Source organism: Scyliorhinus canicula, chromosome 11, assembly GCF_902713615.1.
Source record: "Scyliorhinus canicula chromosome 11, sScyCan1.1, whole genome shotgun sequence".
NCBI classification, from domain to species: Eukaryota; Metazoa; Chordata; class Chondrichthyes; order Carcharhiniformes; family Scyliorhinidae; genus Scyliorhinus; species Scyliorhinus canicula.
Genome location: NC_052156.1, coordinates 89,665,094 through 89,681,348, shown reverse-complemented (window position 1 = coordinate 89,681,348; position 16,255 = coordinate 89,665,094). Strand labels below are relative to the sequence as shown.

At 43.3% G+C, this 16,255-nt stretch overlaps 1 protein-coding gene across 5 annotated transcripts in view; it reads left to right on the top strand.

The window, feature by feature from the left end:
• LOC119973183 (testis-expressed protein 264 homolog) overlaps positions 1–16,255 on the top strand; it is a 463,785-nt gene that overhangs the window by 148,329 nt on the left and 299,201 nt on the right. For 3 of the 5 annotated variants that reach the window (XM_038810828.1, XM_038810830.1, XM_038810829.1), the window contains one exon: positions 11,429–14,959. The exons of 1 other annotated variant lie outside the window; for it this stretch is intronic. In XM_038810828.1, the coding sequence (XP_038666756.1) occupies positions 11,552–13,525 (1,974 nt within the window). In that variant the 5' untranslated portion in view covers positions 11,429–11,551 and the 3' untranslated portion in view covers positions 13,526–14,959. Of the gene's footprint in view, positions 1–3,178; positions 3,203–11,428; positions 14,960–16,255 lie in introns of those variants that run through there. One more of the 5 variants, XM_038810831.1, reaches the window with a different exon arrangement.

Sequence of the window (16,255 nt, the reverse complement as noted above, 5' to 3'; positions counted from 1 at the left end):
GAGACTTTTTGTTCCACATCCTGTGTGAGTATATTAGAAACACTGGTCCTGGGAAAAAAAGTTTGCAGTCAATATTGATGAGGAAAGCTGTGGTAAAATAAGGGAATATGCCAATAAAACTTTAACCTGTAATAGAAGGAAACTCGGGTCAAAATATTATACCGTTTGCATGTCGCACCAAGCTTGTTACACAGGTTTGATTCTGCTTTATCAATGTACCTAAAGTGCCAGGTAATCGAGCGTGACTACATTCACAGTGTGTGGTCATGTCAAAATTCAAACCTGTTGGTCTGGTGTACTTAAAGAGCGTGAGAAGGTATTCGGCGCAGCTTTCGAATTCGATCCATTATTCCTAATTCTGGGGCTCCCAGATAGGAGAGCTATTGAAGTTAATGAAAAAATGCTGCATAATATTCTAATTCTTTACAGCACAGAAGAAAATCCTTTGCTCCTGGATTAGCGATATGTAGCCTACGGCATAAAATTATCATGGAATGTATCCCTATGGAGTTGCTAATTTGCATATTCCATTCTAAATCTGATGCATCTTAAAGGTATGGGGCCCCTATCTCAAATTGATAGGTTCCACTATGTCTGACTTGCTCCTGCAATGTTTGCCATAAATTATGTAGCACTGTTTTGAATTTGCTATATGTGAAGTTGTGCATCATATTACCATGTTTACATGGCCTTATCCTCCTCTTCCCTATTCTCTAGCTTATCTGTGGCTTTTTTTTAAGATTGTACAGTTGGAGGCAGTAAGTTTAAGAACCGACTGTGTTGCCGTTTGCCTGAGTTTTTCTGTACTCGCGTATGGAGAAGCATTTATACTGTACCAGTTTTGAGGGTTTGTTGCATTATTTGTAAAAATGAAAACTCTGATAAAAGTATCTATTTTTAAATAAATTGGCCTGGAATATTTGGCCATTATTTGCTGTCAAAAGTATGCTAAAATTAATGACACTCGCTGTAATTATTGTGTAATTGGCACAACAACTTTAGACGTGGGGTTAAATCAAGAACTCTAATGTTACAGTTTGGGATGTTTGACGTTCATTTCATGAAAGCGGCCTCTCGCTCTCTGGCCAAACATTGACATGCACTGAATGGTTGTAATCTTTAATTTTCAGTGCCAGAGGGGTTAATCAGAAGTACTTAACAGTTATCATGCAATTACAAGGGAATGAAGGCTGAAATGGAGAAGAGTCAACTTTCCGAGATGTGTTTATTTCATATTTACCGCACAGATAATATTTGGCCATTATTTGCTGTCAAAATTATGCTAAAAGACATTATGCTGTTCTTACATTTTCTTTGTCCTTTTTTCTCTCAATCTGATTTTTTGTCCCCTCTTATTTCTCTTCTAAACCTGATTTGATATTGGATTCACCCACTCCAGTTTACACTTTCTGCTCAGTGCCTGCACAATCTTTCAATCTGCTTGGATAAGGACTGTTATTTGCCTTGTTCCAGATGCCCTGTTCCCTTTCTCTGCACTGTTATTAGTTGACACTTTCAGCAACTTGCCAGACTAAATGTTTGAAACCTGAATGTACTTGGCCAAGCCTGGCGTGTAGCAGACACCATTAGCTGCCCTGCCACAGCAAATTATGGCCCATTATTTAAAATTCAATTACGTAGAAGCAGGTTTAAACTGGTAAAAGGTCGTATTAGGACTGATACCAAAACATCGTGTGGGACAACGTCCAGACACAGTAGAGCTGGCAAAAATCATAGCATCATTTAACAAACATTTAGAAGCTGCAGGAGTGGAGCAGACTCCAGGATTTTTCTGGATCTATGTATTGAGATGGTTTGAGTGGCCTTCCTCCTTTCTATTAATCATGAATAATGTACCAGAAGTTCGGAGAAAAACAAGTGTTAGTGAGGAGTTAAAGGAAATTAGTACTAGTAAAGAAATGGTTTTGGAGAAATTAATGGAATTGAAGGCGGCTAAATCTCCAGGGCTGGATAATCTTCATCCCAGAGTACTTCAGAAAGTGGCCCTAGAAATAGTGGATCCATTGGTGGTCATTATTCAAAATTCTTTGGACTCTGGAATGGTTCCTACAAGTTGGAGGGTAACTAATATAACTGTTAATAAAAAGGGAGGTAGAGAGAAAACAGGGAAGTATAGACTAGTGAGCCTAACGTCAGCAGTACGGAAGTTGCTAGAGTCCATTATCAATGGTTTCAGAGCTCAGCATTTGGAAAGCACTAGTATAATCAAACCAAATCAGCACGGGATTACGAAAGGGAAAGCACGCTTGATAAATCTACTGGAATTTTTTGAAGATGTAATTAGCAGAGTTGACCAGGGAGAACTGGTGGATGTGGTTTATTTGGACTTTCAGAAGGCTTTTGACAAGGTCTTAAATAGATTACTATGCAAAGTTAAAGCCTATGGGATTATGGGTAGTGTCTGGAGATGGATAGATTTGAATTTGATTTATTATTAAGTGTACCGAGGTACAGTGAAAAGTATTGTTCTGCGTACAGTCCAGACAGATCATTCCAAACATGAAAAAACATATGGCATACATAAATACACAATGTAAATACATAGCCAGGCATCGGGTGAAGGAGATGTGTGAAAAAATCAGTCCAATCCATAATAATCATTCAGGAGTCTGGTTCCAGCGGGAAAGAAGCTGTTTTTGAGCCTGTTGGTGCGTGTTCTCAGACTTTTGTATCTCCTGCCCGACGGAAGAGCAATAACCTTGGTGGGAGGGGTCTTTGTTCCAAGGCAGTGGAAGGTGTAGACAGTAAATGGATGGGAGGTGGGTTTGTGTGATGGACTGGGCTGTGTTCATGACTCTCTGAAGTTTCTTGCAGTCTTGGGCTGAGCAGTTGCCATACCAGGCTGTGATGCAGCCAGATAGGGTAGAAAGCTGGTTAGAGACAGGAAGCAAAAAGTTGGAATAAATGGGTCTTTTTCCGATTGACAGGCAGTGATTAGTGGGGTACTGCAGGGATCTGTGTTAGATCCCCAACTGTTCACATTACATGAATGAAAATGAAATGAAAAAATGAAATACATATTAATGATTTGGCAGAGAGAACTAAATGCATTATCTCCAAATTTGCAGATGATACAAAGTTGAATGGGAGGGTGAGCTGTGACAAGGATGCAAAGATGCTTCAGCAGGATATGTACAGGCTGAGTGACATTCATGGAAAATGCAGTATAACGTGGAGAAATGTGAGTTATCCGCTTCGGTAGCAAAGATAGGGAGGCAGATTATTATTTGAATGGGTGTAAATTGAGAGAGGTGGATATTCAGCGAGACCTTGGTGTCTTTGTGCAACAGTCGCTGAAAGTAAGCGTCCAGGTACAGTAGGCAATAAAGAAGGCAAATGTTATGTTGCCCATCATAGCTAGAGGATATGGGTATAGGAATAGAGATCTTTTACTGCAATTGTATAGGGCATTGGTAAGGCCACACCTGGAGTATTGTGTGCAGTTTTGGTGTCCTTGTCTGAGAAAGGATGTTCTTGCTATGGAGAGACTGCAGCAAAGGTTTACCAGGCTGATTCCTGGGATGGCTGGATTGTCATATGAGGAGAGACTAAGTCGGTTAGTATTATATTCGTTGGAGTTTAGAAGAGCGAGAAGAGATTAGACAGGGTAGATTCAGAAAGAATGTTCCCAATGGTGGGGGGAGTCCAGAACTAGGCGTCATAGTTTGATGATAAGGGGTAAGCCTTTTAGGACTGAGGTGAAGAGAATTTCTTCGCCCCGAAAGTGGTGAATCTGTGGAAGTTACTATTACAAAAAGTAGTTGAGGCCAAAACGTTGTGTAATTTGAAGAAGGAATTAGATATAGTTATTGGGGCAAAAGGGATTGAGGAATATGGGGGGAAGGAGGGATCAGAGTATTGAACTTGATGATCAACCATGATCATAATGAATGGTGGAGCAGACGCAAAGGGCCGAATGGTCTCATTCTGCTTTTTTCTAGGTAGTTTTCTATGTGATCCGGTCGTTTGAGTATTTGCTTCTCACTCAGTCTGAAGATATAGGTAATGTTGAATGTGATCTGCTGCAGAATACATGTTATAGGGATGGAATTGAACATGCGTCCGTGGCCCCAATCTTTCGAGCACAATTATCATTTCTGTAGCCCGCCCTAAGTGATATCAGTTCACCATTACAGCAGTTACCATTTGCATAATATTAAGTCTCTAACTATTGCCTCCTGCCTCTACAGCCTTTAGCTGGGAGGACATGGTTGGTTGTCTTTTCCAGGATAATGTTTATTGATTTTGGGGTCCTGCGAGTGCTTGTTATTCTTTTCAAACTATTCAGGATGGTGCCACCTGTATCCCTCAGGAGGTATATGTTCACATGTGGAACTGATTGTTAAATTCCTTTTTCCCTTAGATGGAGTACCCATGTCTATTTGGACGTCCTTGCATTGTCTCAACCATGGGGTTAACATCTCACAAAACTTTCCCCTGATGCTTCAGAAATGTAATACCTGGACCCTGCTGTGCTCAACACATTAGAAAGATCATGGGAGGATTATTTTGATTTTCCTTTCTGTTGATCACACAAGGCTACGGACCATGTGCTGGAGATTGGGATTAGAAGCGATAGATGCTTGATGGCCAGTGCAGGCCAGATGGGCCGAAGGGCCTCTTTCTGTCCTGTAAAGCTCTACGACTCTATAGTTCCAAAGAGTGTATTCAATTTTCAAAGTGCTTGGGAAAGGGGTTGAGCTCTGAGACTGGATGTGTTGAGTTGCCAATGGCCAGAGTGTGTGGGGGGTGGCAGTGAGTCATGTGATGAGTTATTCAGGATTGCTTCCAATCAAAGTTGGCAACCCTGCTTGGATAAATGAGAGAAATTGTTAAGTTAAAGACTTAAATTTTAAGGGATACCCAGTCCACCACCTTTCCGCTTACCCTTCGATCTGTCCCACAAAATATGCTAGGTGAGTGGGTGACAAAATTGGCAACTTGCCCGCCATATTTTTTTTTAAATAATTAAAGTTCAGTTGAGCTTGTTAAGCCAATTAACCAGACTCCGAGAGTCCGGTCGTAATAGCTTCATTGAGAGTTTGGAGGCAGTTTCGACAGCACTTCGGGTTGGGGCAGGGTCAAGGGAAATGCCGATTCGGGGGAACCATAGATTTGCGACAGGGAAGTAGGATTGGAATTTTCAGAGATGGGAGGAGAAAGGAATTAGGACACTAAAAGATTTGTATCTTGGGGGTCGTTTTGCAGGATTGAAGGAACTGGGCGTGAAGTATGGGCTGGAGCAGGGGAAATGTTTATATACATGCAGGCTCGAGATTTTGCCAGAAAGGAGATACAGAGCTTCCCAGTAGAGCCGGCTTCCACATTGCTGGAGGAGGTGCTGACAACAGGGGGACTGGAGAAGGGGGTAGTGTCAGCGGTTTACGGGGCTATTTTGGAGGAGGAGAAGCCGCCACTGGAAGGGATCGAAACAAAGTGGGAGGAAGAATTGAGTTGGGAGAGGGTATGGAGGACGGGTTCTGGTGTGCGGAGCTCCGGAGGGTGAACGCATCCACCTCGTGTGTGAGGTTGGGGCTGATACAGCTGAAGTTGGTGAAGAGAGCACACCTTATAAGGGCGAGGATGAGCCAGCTCTTTGAGGGGGTAGAAGATGTGTGTGAACGTTGCAGCGGGGGCCCTGCAAACCACGTTCATATGTTTTGGTCCTTTCCAAAGCTGGAGGATTACTAGAAGGAGGTTTTTAGGGTAATCTCTAAAGTGGTGCACGTGAAACTGGACCTGGGCACTCGGGAGGCCATATTCGGGGTGTTGGACCAGCCGGGGTTGGAAACGGGCGTGGAGGCAGATGTTGTAGCCTTCGCCTCGTTGATTGTCCGAAGGCAGATCCTGTTAGGGTGGAGATCAATCTCTCCACCCTGTGCCCTGGCGTGGCGAGGGGACCTGCTGGAATTCTTGACGCTTGAAAAGGTCAAATTTGAACTGAGGGGAAGGATGGAGGGGTTCTACAATTCATGGGCGTTATTCATTATGCTCTTTCGAGAATTGGGTCACATCGAACGTTGGGGAGCGGGAGCTGGGGGGTTGGGGGGGTGGGGGGAAGAGGGACTGTGTGTGTTAATGGTGACTATGGATGATTCCTGATTCCTTTTTGTCATTTGTTTATGTTAACATGCGGGCTAATGTCTGGGGTTTGGTGGGAGGATGGGATCATTGTTATTGATATGGGGATTGACATTACATCCATTACTGATTATTGTTTATTGTTGGGTGTAAATTTGGGAGAAAATGTGAAAAAGGAGAATAAAAAATATTTAAAAAAAACACAAGATGAATGATTGAAGCATTGTTCCATGATCATATTAAAGAATAAACATTATCAGGACTGAAAAAAAAGCCAATTAACCAGGATATTAAGCTGCTTACCCCATAATACAGCTAGAGTGGGTAGGCGGTCAGGGGAAAGCAGTAATTTTTAAGACCAGGTTGAAAAAGGTGGAAGGAAGGAGACACATAATTCAGAGGGTGCCCTGTGAGCATCTAGTCACACACATCCCTCCAAAGATATGGCCTCCACCTTTGTTCTTTGCTGCATGCCCTCCAAACCCACACGCCTTTACCCGGTGGGCTATCGGATCCCTACCGCCTTCTAAAAGCCTGGGATTTACCAGCCTCCAGCAAACACCAGGCATGACGCCAATTAACTAATAATCAGCAGCAACATAGGGTAGCCCAACAATGTGTTTTCCTTGTTGCATTGTGGATGGTTTGGACCCCAAGTGATCTTAAAATATTTGGGAACATAAAAAATGGGGAAACACAACACCTCTCTGGAGCTACATGCACCAGGACACAAGGTTATACCAGTGTAAGTGTGTGAATGAATGGAAGTTGGTGCATAGCTGTCAAGAAAATCAAGGCATGACTTTCAACAAATTGGAAGCATATTGTTTGATTAACGTTATGATACTGTACTATGACAGTCAACGTCTGATACTATGACAGTCAACGTCTGATGGGAGTGACTCCAGCCTGCCTGCTGTAACTTCTGGGTGGGACAAGAGGAGATTCCGGAGACACTCCCAAGCCTTTGAAGTAATGGCAATGTTAACCTCGAATCAGTGTCTTAATCTACAGATTGTGGCATTTATGTATGCACAAAATTTCCAGATGCCACTTTATATTTGCCCATTGGGATTTTGAAATTGGAATTTGACAACTTGGTTTTCTAATGTTTTGATTATAAAGCCAATTGCTTGAACAATTTAAAGATGTCTGTGGCCAATGAACTTTGATTGTAAATTGCAGTATTCCTATTCCACACCTACTTATGGGCTTACTGTCATTGCTTTGGGGTCACCAGGAGGCAAATTTATCAAGTTGCAGATAAGTAAGAGTTGCACTGTCTAAATATTTTTGTTGCATGGAATAGGTGGCACAGTAAATAGCACAACTGCCTCACAGCGTCAGGGACCCCAGTTCAGTTCTGGCCTTGCCTGTGTGGAGTTTGTACGTCCTCCCCATGTCTGCGTGGTCTTCCTCCGGTTTCCTCCCTCAGTCCAAAGATGTGCAGGTTTGGTGGATTGGCTGTGATCAATGCAGAGTTACGGGAATAGGGCGGAAGAAGTGCTGGTTTGGAAGGTTCGTGCAGACTCGATGGGCTGAATGGCCTCTTTCTGAACTGTATGGATTCTAAGGCCTGGCGCTAAATAACTTCATTCTCGACCATTATTATGGATTTTGGGGGGGGGGGGGGCACTTCCACCTCTCAACACCTTTCTGGAAACGGAAAGATTAGTTTCCAATTTCAGATGTGGTGGCGTATTTCCCGAGCTTTCAGTTTTTTGTGTGATCCAATTTAAGCCCAGACCAAACCCAAAGTAGGATGAACTCAAAAAGGTTAACTTATTGCACACACTCAAACAACCATGAAAAGGAGGAGCCACAACATCCCCCTCCACAAGCATGCTTTAAGGTGAAGGAGGGAGAGAGCGAAGGAGGTTCCAAAGTGCAAAGACACAGAGAAAATAAATATTGGTTCACATGAGGTCCAGAATCAAAACCCCACTGAGATCAGTGGATAGAAACCAGTGGTGTAAGATTCGCTTTTCTGGAAAAATAGTCACGGCAGAGGTGGATCAGTTTTTGTAGGAGATGGTGCAGAGCCTCTGGCAGAACTAGATAGGGTCAGTTGTCCAGCCTGGCCAGTGTGCCTTCTGTGTGGCCTGTTGCAGATGTTAAAGCCTCAGACTGGCTTGCAGCTCAGGAAGGCAATAAGCCAGTGTCTCAGGACATGCGACCATACCTGTCCGCAAGCTCTGTAACAAAGAATGTTTATCCAGTGTCTGGAATTCAGCTTGGTCTTCGGAACCGCTTGTATCCCCACCATTATGGGTTAAAAGGAATGCTTGCGAGACCATTGCTTTAGTAGAATGTCTGACTCCGCCATCAAGACTGGTCTATCAAATATAAATGGCCTTCGTGTAGCTCCCTTTGAAGTTGGGCTGAGCAGTCCCCAGGTGGTCTGTTATTAGCTCCTCAGAAATACTGAGGTGAGGCATTTCTGACACTGCGATGTGGCTTCCTTTGTTCGGTGAGTCAAAGACATTAACTCACAGGCATAGGGTCACCATCTGGAGAATATACAGTGATAGGTTCTATTCCGTCACACCACCTTCCTAAACCTTGAAAATAACCGGGGTGCTAACATCAAATTGCACCCTAATTGTAAAAAAAACATTGGAAAGCTGAGATTTTACATTCTTTAAAAGTGTGTGGTTAGATGGAGCTCTGCAACTTTCCCATTAGAACATGCTTTAACCCTGATTCCAACAAAATATTTGACTACAGTCAGAAGAAAATTCAATTTTTTAAAAAAATGCTAATATCTGATGAAAGAGTTGCCTTTGTTGTCCTGTCCCATGCTTTGGTTCTAAGGACAGTGCAGGCAGATATAGATAGGTTGAGTGAGTGGGCAAAAATCTGGCAGATGGAGTATAATGTAGAAAAATTTGAAGTTCACTTCGGCAGGAAGAATTGGAAAGGTTTATTCCCTTATTTTCCCTTTCTTTTATTCTTTTTTGCCGTCGCATTTTGATCCATGGATGATTAATGGACATGTGTTTTTAAGGCAGCCTATATCTTTAATTCAAGCAGAAGCCTGTGCTGATTTAAACCGGAGTTGTAGACTGACCGGCATCAAGGTCAGAGATGGGCTGGACTCGGTTTGATTGATTTGGCTGGTGCCCTGTTAATTGGCTGGAGAGGCTGTATTTTGTCCGGTAACAGGTGGTGATTGGATCTTACCCAGTGGGATGGTTCAGAGACCAAAGGAGGTTTCAGTTTGACTCCTTGCAGTCCGAGGAAGGTCCAGCTATTCTCTCCTCTACATTTTCTTCAGGAAACCTGTGTTTCTAAACTACAAAGGCCTGAAGTCAGGCAACAAATTGAAAGCAAAGTTTGATGAAACAAGAACTCTGTCTCTCCAGGAAAGTTGCGAATACGGTGTATTAAAACTGCAGCAAAGACCAGTACAGGCTGAAAAACAAAGACTGTTATCTACAAGCTTACTATGAAGAAAGCATTCTGAGAACCATCATCTGAAACAAAGACTCTTTACTCTGTCATTATCCCTTTCCATCCCTCTGTGTTTGTCTGTCTTGTGTGCGTAGAGGAAGGGGATGGGGGGGGGGGGGGGGGGGGGGGAGTTAGGTATTTGTTAATATTCAATCACTGTATTTGCTGTGTATTTCATTATAGTTCCTGTTATTGATGAACAGTAATCGTGTTTACATTTACAAACCTGGTGACTGTGATTATTGGGCAGTCAAGGGCCAAAGACTTTGGGGATATTTATAAGAATTATTGGTTAATTCACTTGTCTTGTGACTCCGGGATGAATGGGGCTGGAGTTGACTGCGCACATGCCCAGGGTGTCATAACAGACTTAAAAAGCAGAGTATTACTTAAAGGAGAACGGCTGCAGAATTCTTGAGGTGCAGAGTTCATGAGTGACAAAACATTAGTATTCAGGTGCAGCAAGTAATTAAGAAGGCTAATGGCATTATTGTGGGAGGAATTGAAAATTTAAGTATGGATGTTATGCTTTACTTAAATAGGGCATCGGTGAGCCTGCACTTTGAATATTGTGTACAATTTTGGGCTCCTTGTTTAAGGAAGGATATATATGGATTGGAGGTGTTTCAGAGGAGGTTTGCTAGATTGATCCCTGGAATGAGTGGGTTGTTTTATGAGGAAAGGCTGGACAGACTGGGCTTGTTTCCACTGGAGATTAGAAGGGTGACTTTATTGAAATATACAAGATCCTGCATGGTCTCGACAAGGTGGATTTGGGAAGAATATTCCTCTTGTGGTGAGCCCAGAGCTAGGGGGCACTGATTTAAAATTAGGGGTCAGCGATGAGGAGAAATTGTTCTCACCGAAGGCTGTGCGACTTTGGAACTGAACTGTCTCAGAAGCCAATGGAGGTGGGGTCGCTGAATATTTGTTATTCAGAGGTGGACAGATTCTTGTTGGGCAAGCAAATCAAAGGTTATTGGGGATAGATGGGAATGTAGTACTTGAAACACAAACAGATCAGCCATGTCTTATTGAATGGTGGAGCAGGCTTGATGGGCCGAATAGCCTACTTCTCCTATTTCGTATGATGATATGCCTTGGGGTACTGTGTGCAGTTTGACGAGGGTGGAGTCCTTTACCAATGGCTTTACTGCAGTAAAGATGATTTCATTGTTTTCTCCTTACCCTCAGCTACTCTTGGATTCCATTATTCGGGTTGGCACAGTGGTTAACACTGCTGCGTTATAGTAGAGGCCCGGGTTCAATTCCTGCCTTGGGTGACTATGTGGAATTTGCACATTCTTCCTGTATCTGCGTGGGTTTCCTCCCACAGTCCAAAGACGTGCAGGTTATGTGGATTGGCCATGATAAATTGCCCTTTCGTGACCAATGGTTAGATGGGATTATGGGGTTACAGGACGAGGGCAGGGGCGCGGGCCTAGCTCGGGTGTTTTTCAGAGGGCCAGTGTCGACTCAAAAGGTCCGAATGGTCTCCTTCTGCAATATAGAGATTCTATGATTATCTACCTTCCTGTTTCTTGGGCACGCCTCTTTGCCTCGATTTTTGTCTTGGCCTAAGTACTGGTGTCTGGTTATTGTGCCTCCATTGGGCCACTTCCCTCTCCTACTTCCTCTACCAGCTAATGGAAACAAGCAGAATAATTTTTGTGGGCCTGCTTTATATTTTTCTTTGAGAGATTTTGAAAACAGTTGTGGAAATGGCCTTTTTATTTGTAAAATGGCAATATTTTGGGTGAAGAAAGTTTTTATGAAGGGACCATTTTATGATATTTTGTTATTCAAAGAATTGCCTTAATGTGCAAATTAGCTATTTTATTTGATAACTTGTCGACTTAAATTTTGTTTCTAGGCAGCTGGGCTGTCTGGTCCAAGCACAGCTGTAGCTGGATTCCCCACCTGCGTGATGATGTCCTTCTGATCCTCCCGTGCGAAGCAGCCCAGAAAGAAGATATTGCGCTGCACATTAAAGGTAATGGAAGGTGACGGTGACATTGTACATTGTGGATCTTCGTTCATCAAAACTGAAAGGCCTCAACTTGTGGAGAAGAGCAATACCACGTCAGAAGTGTGGCGATACTTTGGCTTCCAACCTGGTAGTGATGGTAGACCAGAAAACATTGAAACCCCAGTGTGCAAGATCTGTTTCCGTGTCATCCCAGCAAAAGCCTCAAACACGAGTAACCTTTATGCACATTTGAAATCCCAGCACCCTCATATTTATATAGCGGTGAAAGGCAAACCCAACCAGACACCAACCACCACAGCTTCTTCTGGGGAGCCAAGCCGAGAGCAGACCAACACCATGCGGGAGATCTTTCAGCGAAAAGATAAATTTGATCCAAAGCCCAGGGAGCACAGAGAGCTGACCAAGGCGGTGACATACTATGTCACCAAGGATAGGATGCCGCTGAGTACCATTTCCAAACCTGGTTTTCAGCACCTCTTGAGCAAATTCAACCCAAGGTATGAGCTGCCAAGCAAGAACTACTTTTCCAGAGTAGCTGTTCCATCGCTTTATGCAGATGTTCGCAAAGTTGTTGAGAAAGAATTAAAGAGTGCAGATTGTTTTGCTGCAACTGTTGAAACCTGGACATGTCGGCGCAATGAGATGTTCTTGACATTTGGGGTTCAGTATATGGACAGCGATTGGGTTCTCAAAAACCACTGCCTGCAGACTCAGTATCTGCCAGATGAACACTCCGGTCAGAGCCTCAAGTGTGCCCTGGAGGATGTGCTGGAAGAGTGGGGGTTGGACACAACCAACCTTGTAGCCGTCACTACCGACAATGGGTCTACCATTAAACTTGCCTGCGAGTTGTTGGGCTGGAAAAGAATTAGCTGCTTCAGCCAGAACCTGCAGTGTTCTCTCCAAAACGGTCTTGAAGACTCTCGCATTGAGCGCATCATTCAGCTGTGCCGTCAAATATTTTCTCAATTTTCACGCAGCTGGAGGAAGAAGCGGGATTTCTCTATAGCTCAGAGTCAGAAAGGCCTTCCAAGGAATTCACTGAAAGCCGATGTTAACAACAACTGGGGGACCACTTTGGATATGTTGGAAAGATTTCTTGAGCAGCAGGATGCTGTCAGAACTGTATTAGCTCATGACCATAAAATATGTCGCCTTGTTCCAACGTGGCAGGATATTGATGTTCTTGAGTCAGTTATAAGTGTTTTACGCCCTTTCCGTGAAATGTCGGAAGCCCTGTCTTCTGAAAAATTTATTTCCATTTCAGCAATAAATCCTCTTATAAAACATATATGCAATGATCTTGTGAGAGAGGAACAAGAGGAGTTGACTCTGAGTTTTTTAATGAGAATGAGAATTAAACGAGACCTTGAAATGCGATATGGAGATCCAGAATTGGTCCATTTTCTGGAGAAAGTTACATTCATTGATCCCCGGTTTGGTCCCACTTGCGTGGACAATCTGGAAAATGTCCTGCAGCAAATTAAAGGAGAGGTACTTGCTGGAAAAGTAGCTGAGGAATCATCATTATTTCAAATTGGCTTTGATGGTTTGACCGTTTCTCCACTGAGCTCGTGCAGCTGGTACGATCGCGATAGTCCAGGACCAAGTCAACCAAAGAAAGCCAAGTACGGAGGAGGACTTGCAAAGGTGTTTGGAAAGCAGAGTGGAGATGGAGCTGCAGACAAAATGGTCACTACTTCAGTCTCTCTACAAGAACAGCTCGACAGAGAGCTGGATTTTTATTTCAAGGAGCCTAAACTCTCCCTAGAGAGCTGTCCTCTTCAGTGGTGGAAAGCAACACAGAATTGCCTGCCTTTGCTGGCAAAGCTAGCCAAAAAGTACCTCTGTATTTCTGCAACGAATGTCACTTCAGAAAGAGCGTTCAGCAATAGTAGCTTTGTACTTACTGAGTATCGAAGCAGCGTGAAGCCCAAACATATGGACCAGCTGGTGTTCTTAGCAGAGAATCTCCCATGAGGAATGACTGTTGAGAAGATACATTTTAAACTTACAGAACAGAATTGTGGCAACAATAATCAAATGTTAAAAATTAAATATTTATAGCTGACCACCATCAGGGTAGGTTTGAAGATGGTACTAAGGTGGTGAACGTGGAGTTGACCAGTAATTGCTAGGGGTAAATCAATTTTTTTCCTATCTACTTGTACAGCGGGTTGTTAGCTACTGCATTTGTTCACCATGAGCCATAAACTGAAAGGTCCTTGCTGCTTAGTTAGCAGGCGTTGTTTGGCCCTTTTCTTTCTGTCACATCCTCCACCCCAAGATTGATAGCTCATATTTCTGTGCTCTGCTTCATTAAGAATGCTGGCTAAGAACTGATAAAGCTTTCCGAGCTGAGGTGTAAGCGACAGGCACCCCTAAGATATAACTTGCAACCTTCTGGTTTGGACTTGCACATTGATCCGCTTGAGCCATTAGGTTAGCTCCAAGCCAGAGCATCGGTCGCACACTTCTGATGTAAAAAAGAAAGTTGGCTTTTTAAAAATCTGCTATGCATGCCCTTTTTGTCCATGTCTTGTGATCTGATCTGATGCATGCTCGAATGTAAGTTCCGCCTGTGTTTACAGGAATGAATCTGTAAATTCCAGTTAATAATTTCAGCTAATGGGGAAATACACACTGACAGCGCACCAGCACTGATGTATCAAGAATGGAGAACGTGGCTGAAGGGTTGTAGGTACTGATTCAGTAGCCTTACTAACCAAGTAGCCAAGTGCTTTCAATATTTTAAAAGCATGTTTTATAATGTGATTTAACACTGCTTCTGCCATTCGAGGCTCTTTTTTTTTAACAAACAATTTTATTGAGGTAGTTTTTCGGCATTGTTAACAGTTACAGACATCAACAGAAAGAAAGCAAAAAAGGCAAAAATGTTCAAACATCCACATACATTCAATACTTCAATCGTAACATACTGCACAAGCCCGCTCCTTCGAGGCTCTTTATGGGCTATATGAATGAGTAGGTGGAAGATGGGTATTGGATACTTAAATTTACTTAGCTGTTTTTATGTCGTTCATTTATATTAAAAACCTTGTGTATAACACACATTTTTGTGCACACATATTACTGCCTGTATATTTGAAATGCCAACATAATGTAAAAGTTTATAATGGGATCCTTTGAATTAAATCATGGGCAGGATTCTCCTTTGCGCGTCCGGCTGACTATCGCTGCCAGCAAGGACGGAGAATTTGGCGCTTAGCCAAATCTCCATTCACTGCAGCGGGAATGGAGAATCCCGCCGGCTTGAAGGAACAGAGAAAGTCCATTTATACGAACATTTCTGTGAACACTTTATAATGGGGAAAACAGTATGTAAACATTTCTGCATAATGGTTTGTTGATGAATCACTCAAATAATAAACACATTTTTATTAGTAACTGAAATTTCTAATGTCCAAACTGTTTAAAAACAAAATTTTAATGTTGCTTTTTCACAACTTAATTACTTAAATAAGATTATTTAATTGAATCAATTGAACTATTTCTTGTGTCTTTTAGTATATTAATATTTTCCCTGAAAACCTGAAAGTTAAAAGCTTAGGCTTGGATTTGATAGTTTGGTTTAAAGCAGTGTCTGCTATATGAAGACAGATCCTGCACATAGAGCACAGACAGTGGGTGTAGTTTCCCTCTATTCTTTCTAAGATTTAAGCTGGCTAAGTGAAATATATGGGGTGGGATTCTCGTCCCGCCACACCTGTTTCCTGGTGCAGGACGCATCCCCGCAGATGGCGGGATTCTCCATCCTCCCAGCCAGCCAATGGGAATTCCCATTGTGGACAGCCCCACGCCACCGGGCACAATGGAGAATCCCGACAGCGGAGAATCCAGCCCATGGTAATTAACTGCTTTCTTTGTGTCAGTGAGATAAATGTTGGTTCGGTCATTGGAGAACTACCCAGTATTTGGGCAGCACGGTAGCAAAGTGGATAGCACTGTGGCTTTGCAGCGCCAGTGTTCCAGGTTCGATTCCCGGCTTGGGTCACTGTCTGTGCGCAGTCTGCACATTATCCCTGTGTCTGCGAGGATTTTGTCCGGGTGCTCCGGTTTCTTCCCGCAAGTCCCGAAAGACGTGCTGTTAGGTAATTTGGGCATTCTGAATTCTCCCTCTGTGTACCCAAACAGGTGCCAGGGTATGGCGACAAGGGGCTTTTCACAGTAACTTCATTGCAGTGTTAATGTAAGTCTACTTGTGACAATAAAGATTATTTTAAAAATATATTTGTTTGAATAATGATGCAGGATATCTTGTGTCTGCCAGAGACACCTGACAACTGCCAATGTTTCATCCAACATAACCGCATTTGGTCAGAATTACACTGAAGTATCAGTCAGGGAATCATCAAATTTACAGTGCAGAAGGATGCCATTCAGCCCATCGAGTCTGCACCGGCCCTTGGAAAGAGCACCCGACTCAAGCCCACACCTCCTTCCTATCCCCATAACCCACCTAACCTTTTTGGACACTAAGGACAATTAAGCATGGCCAACCACCTAGTCTGCACATCAATGGATGGTGGGAGGAAACCGGAGCACCCGGAGGAAACCCACGCAGACACAGGGAGAACGTACAGACTCCGCACAGACAGTGACCCAAGCCGGGAATTGAACCCGGGTCCCTGGCACTGTGAAGCAACAGTGCTAACCACTGTGCCACCATGTGTGATGGTCACTTATTCA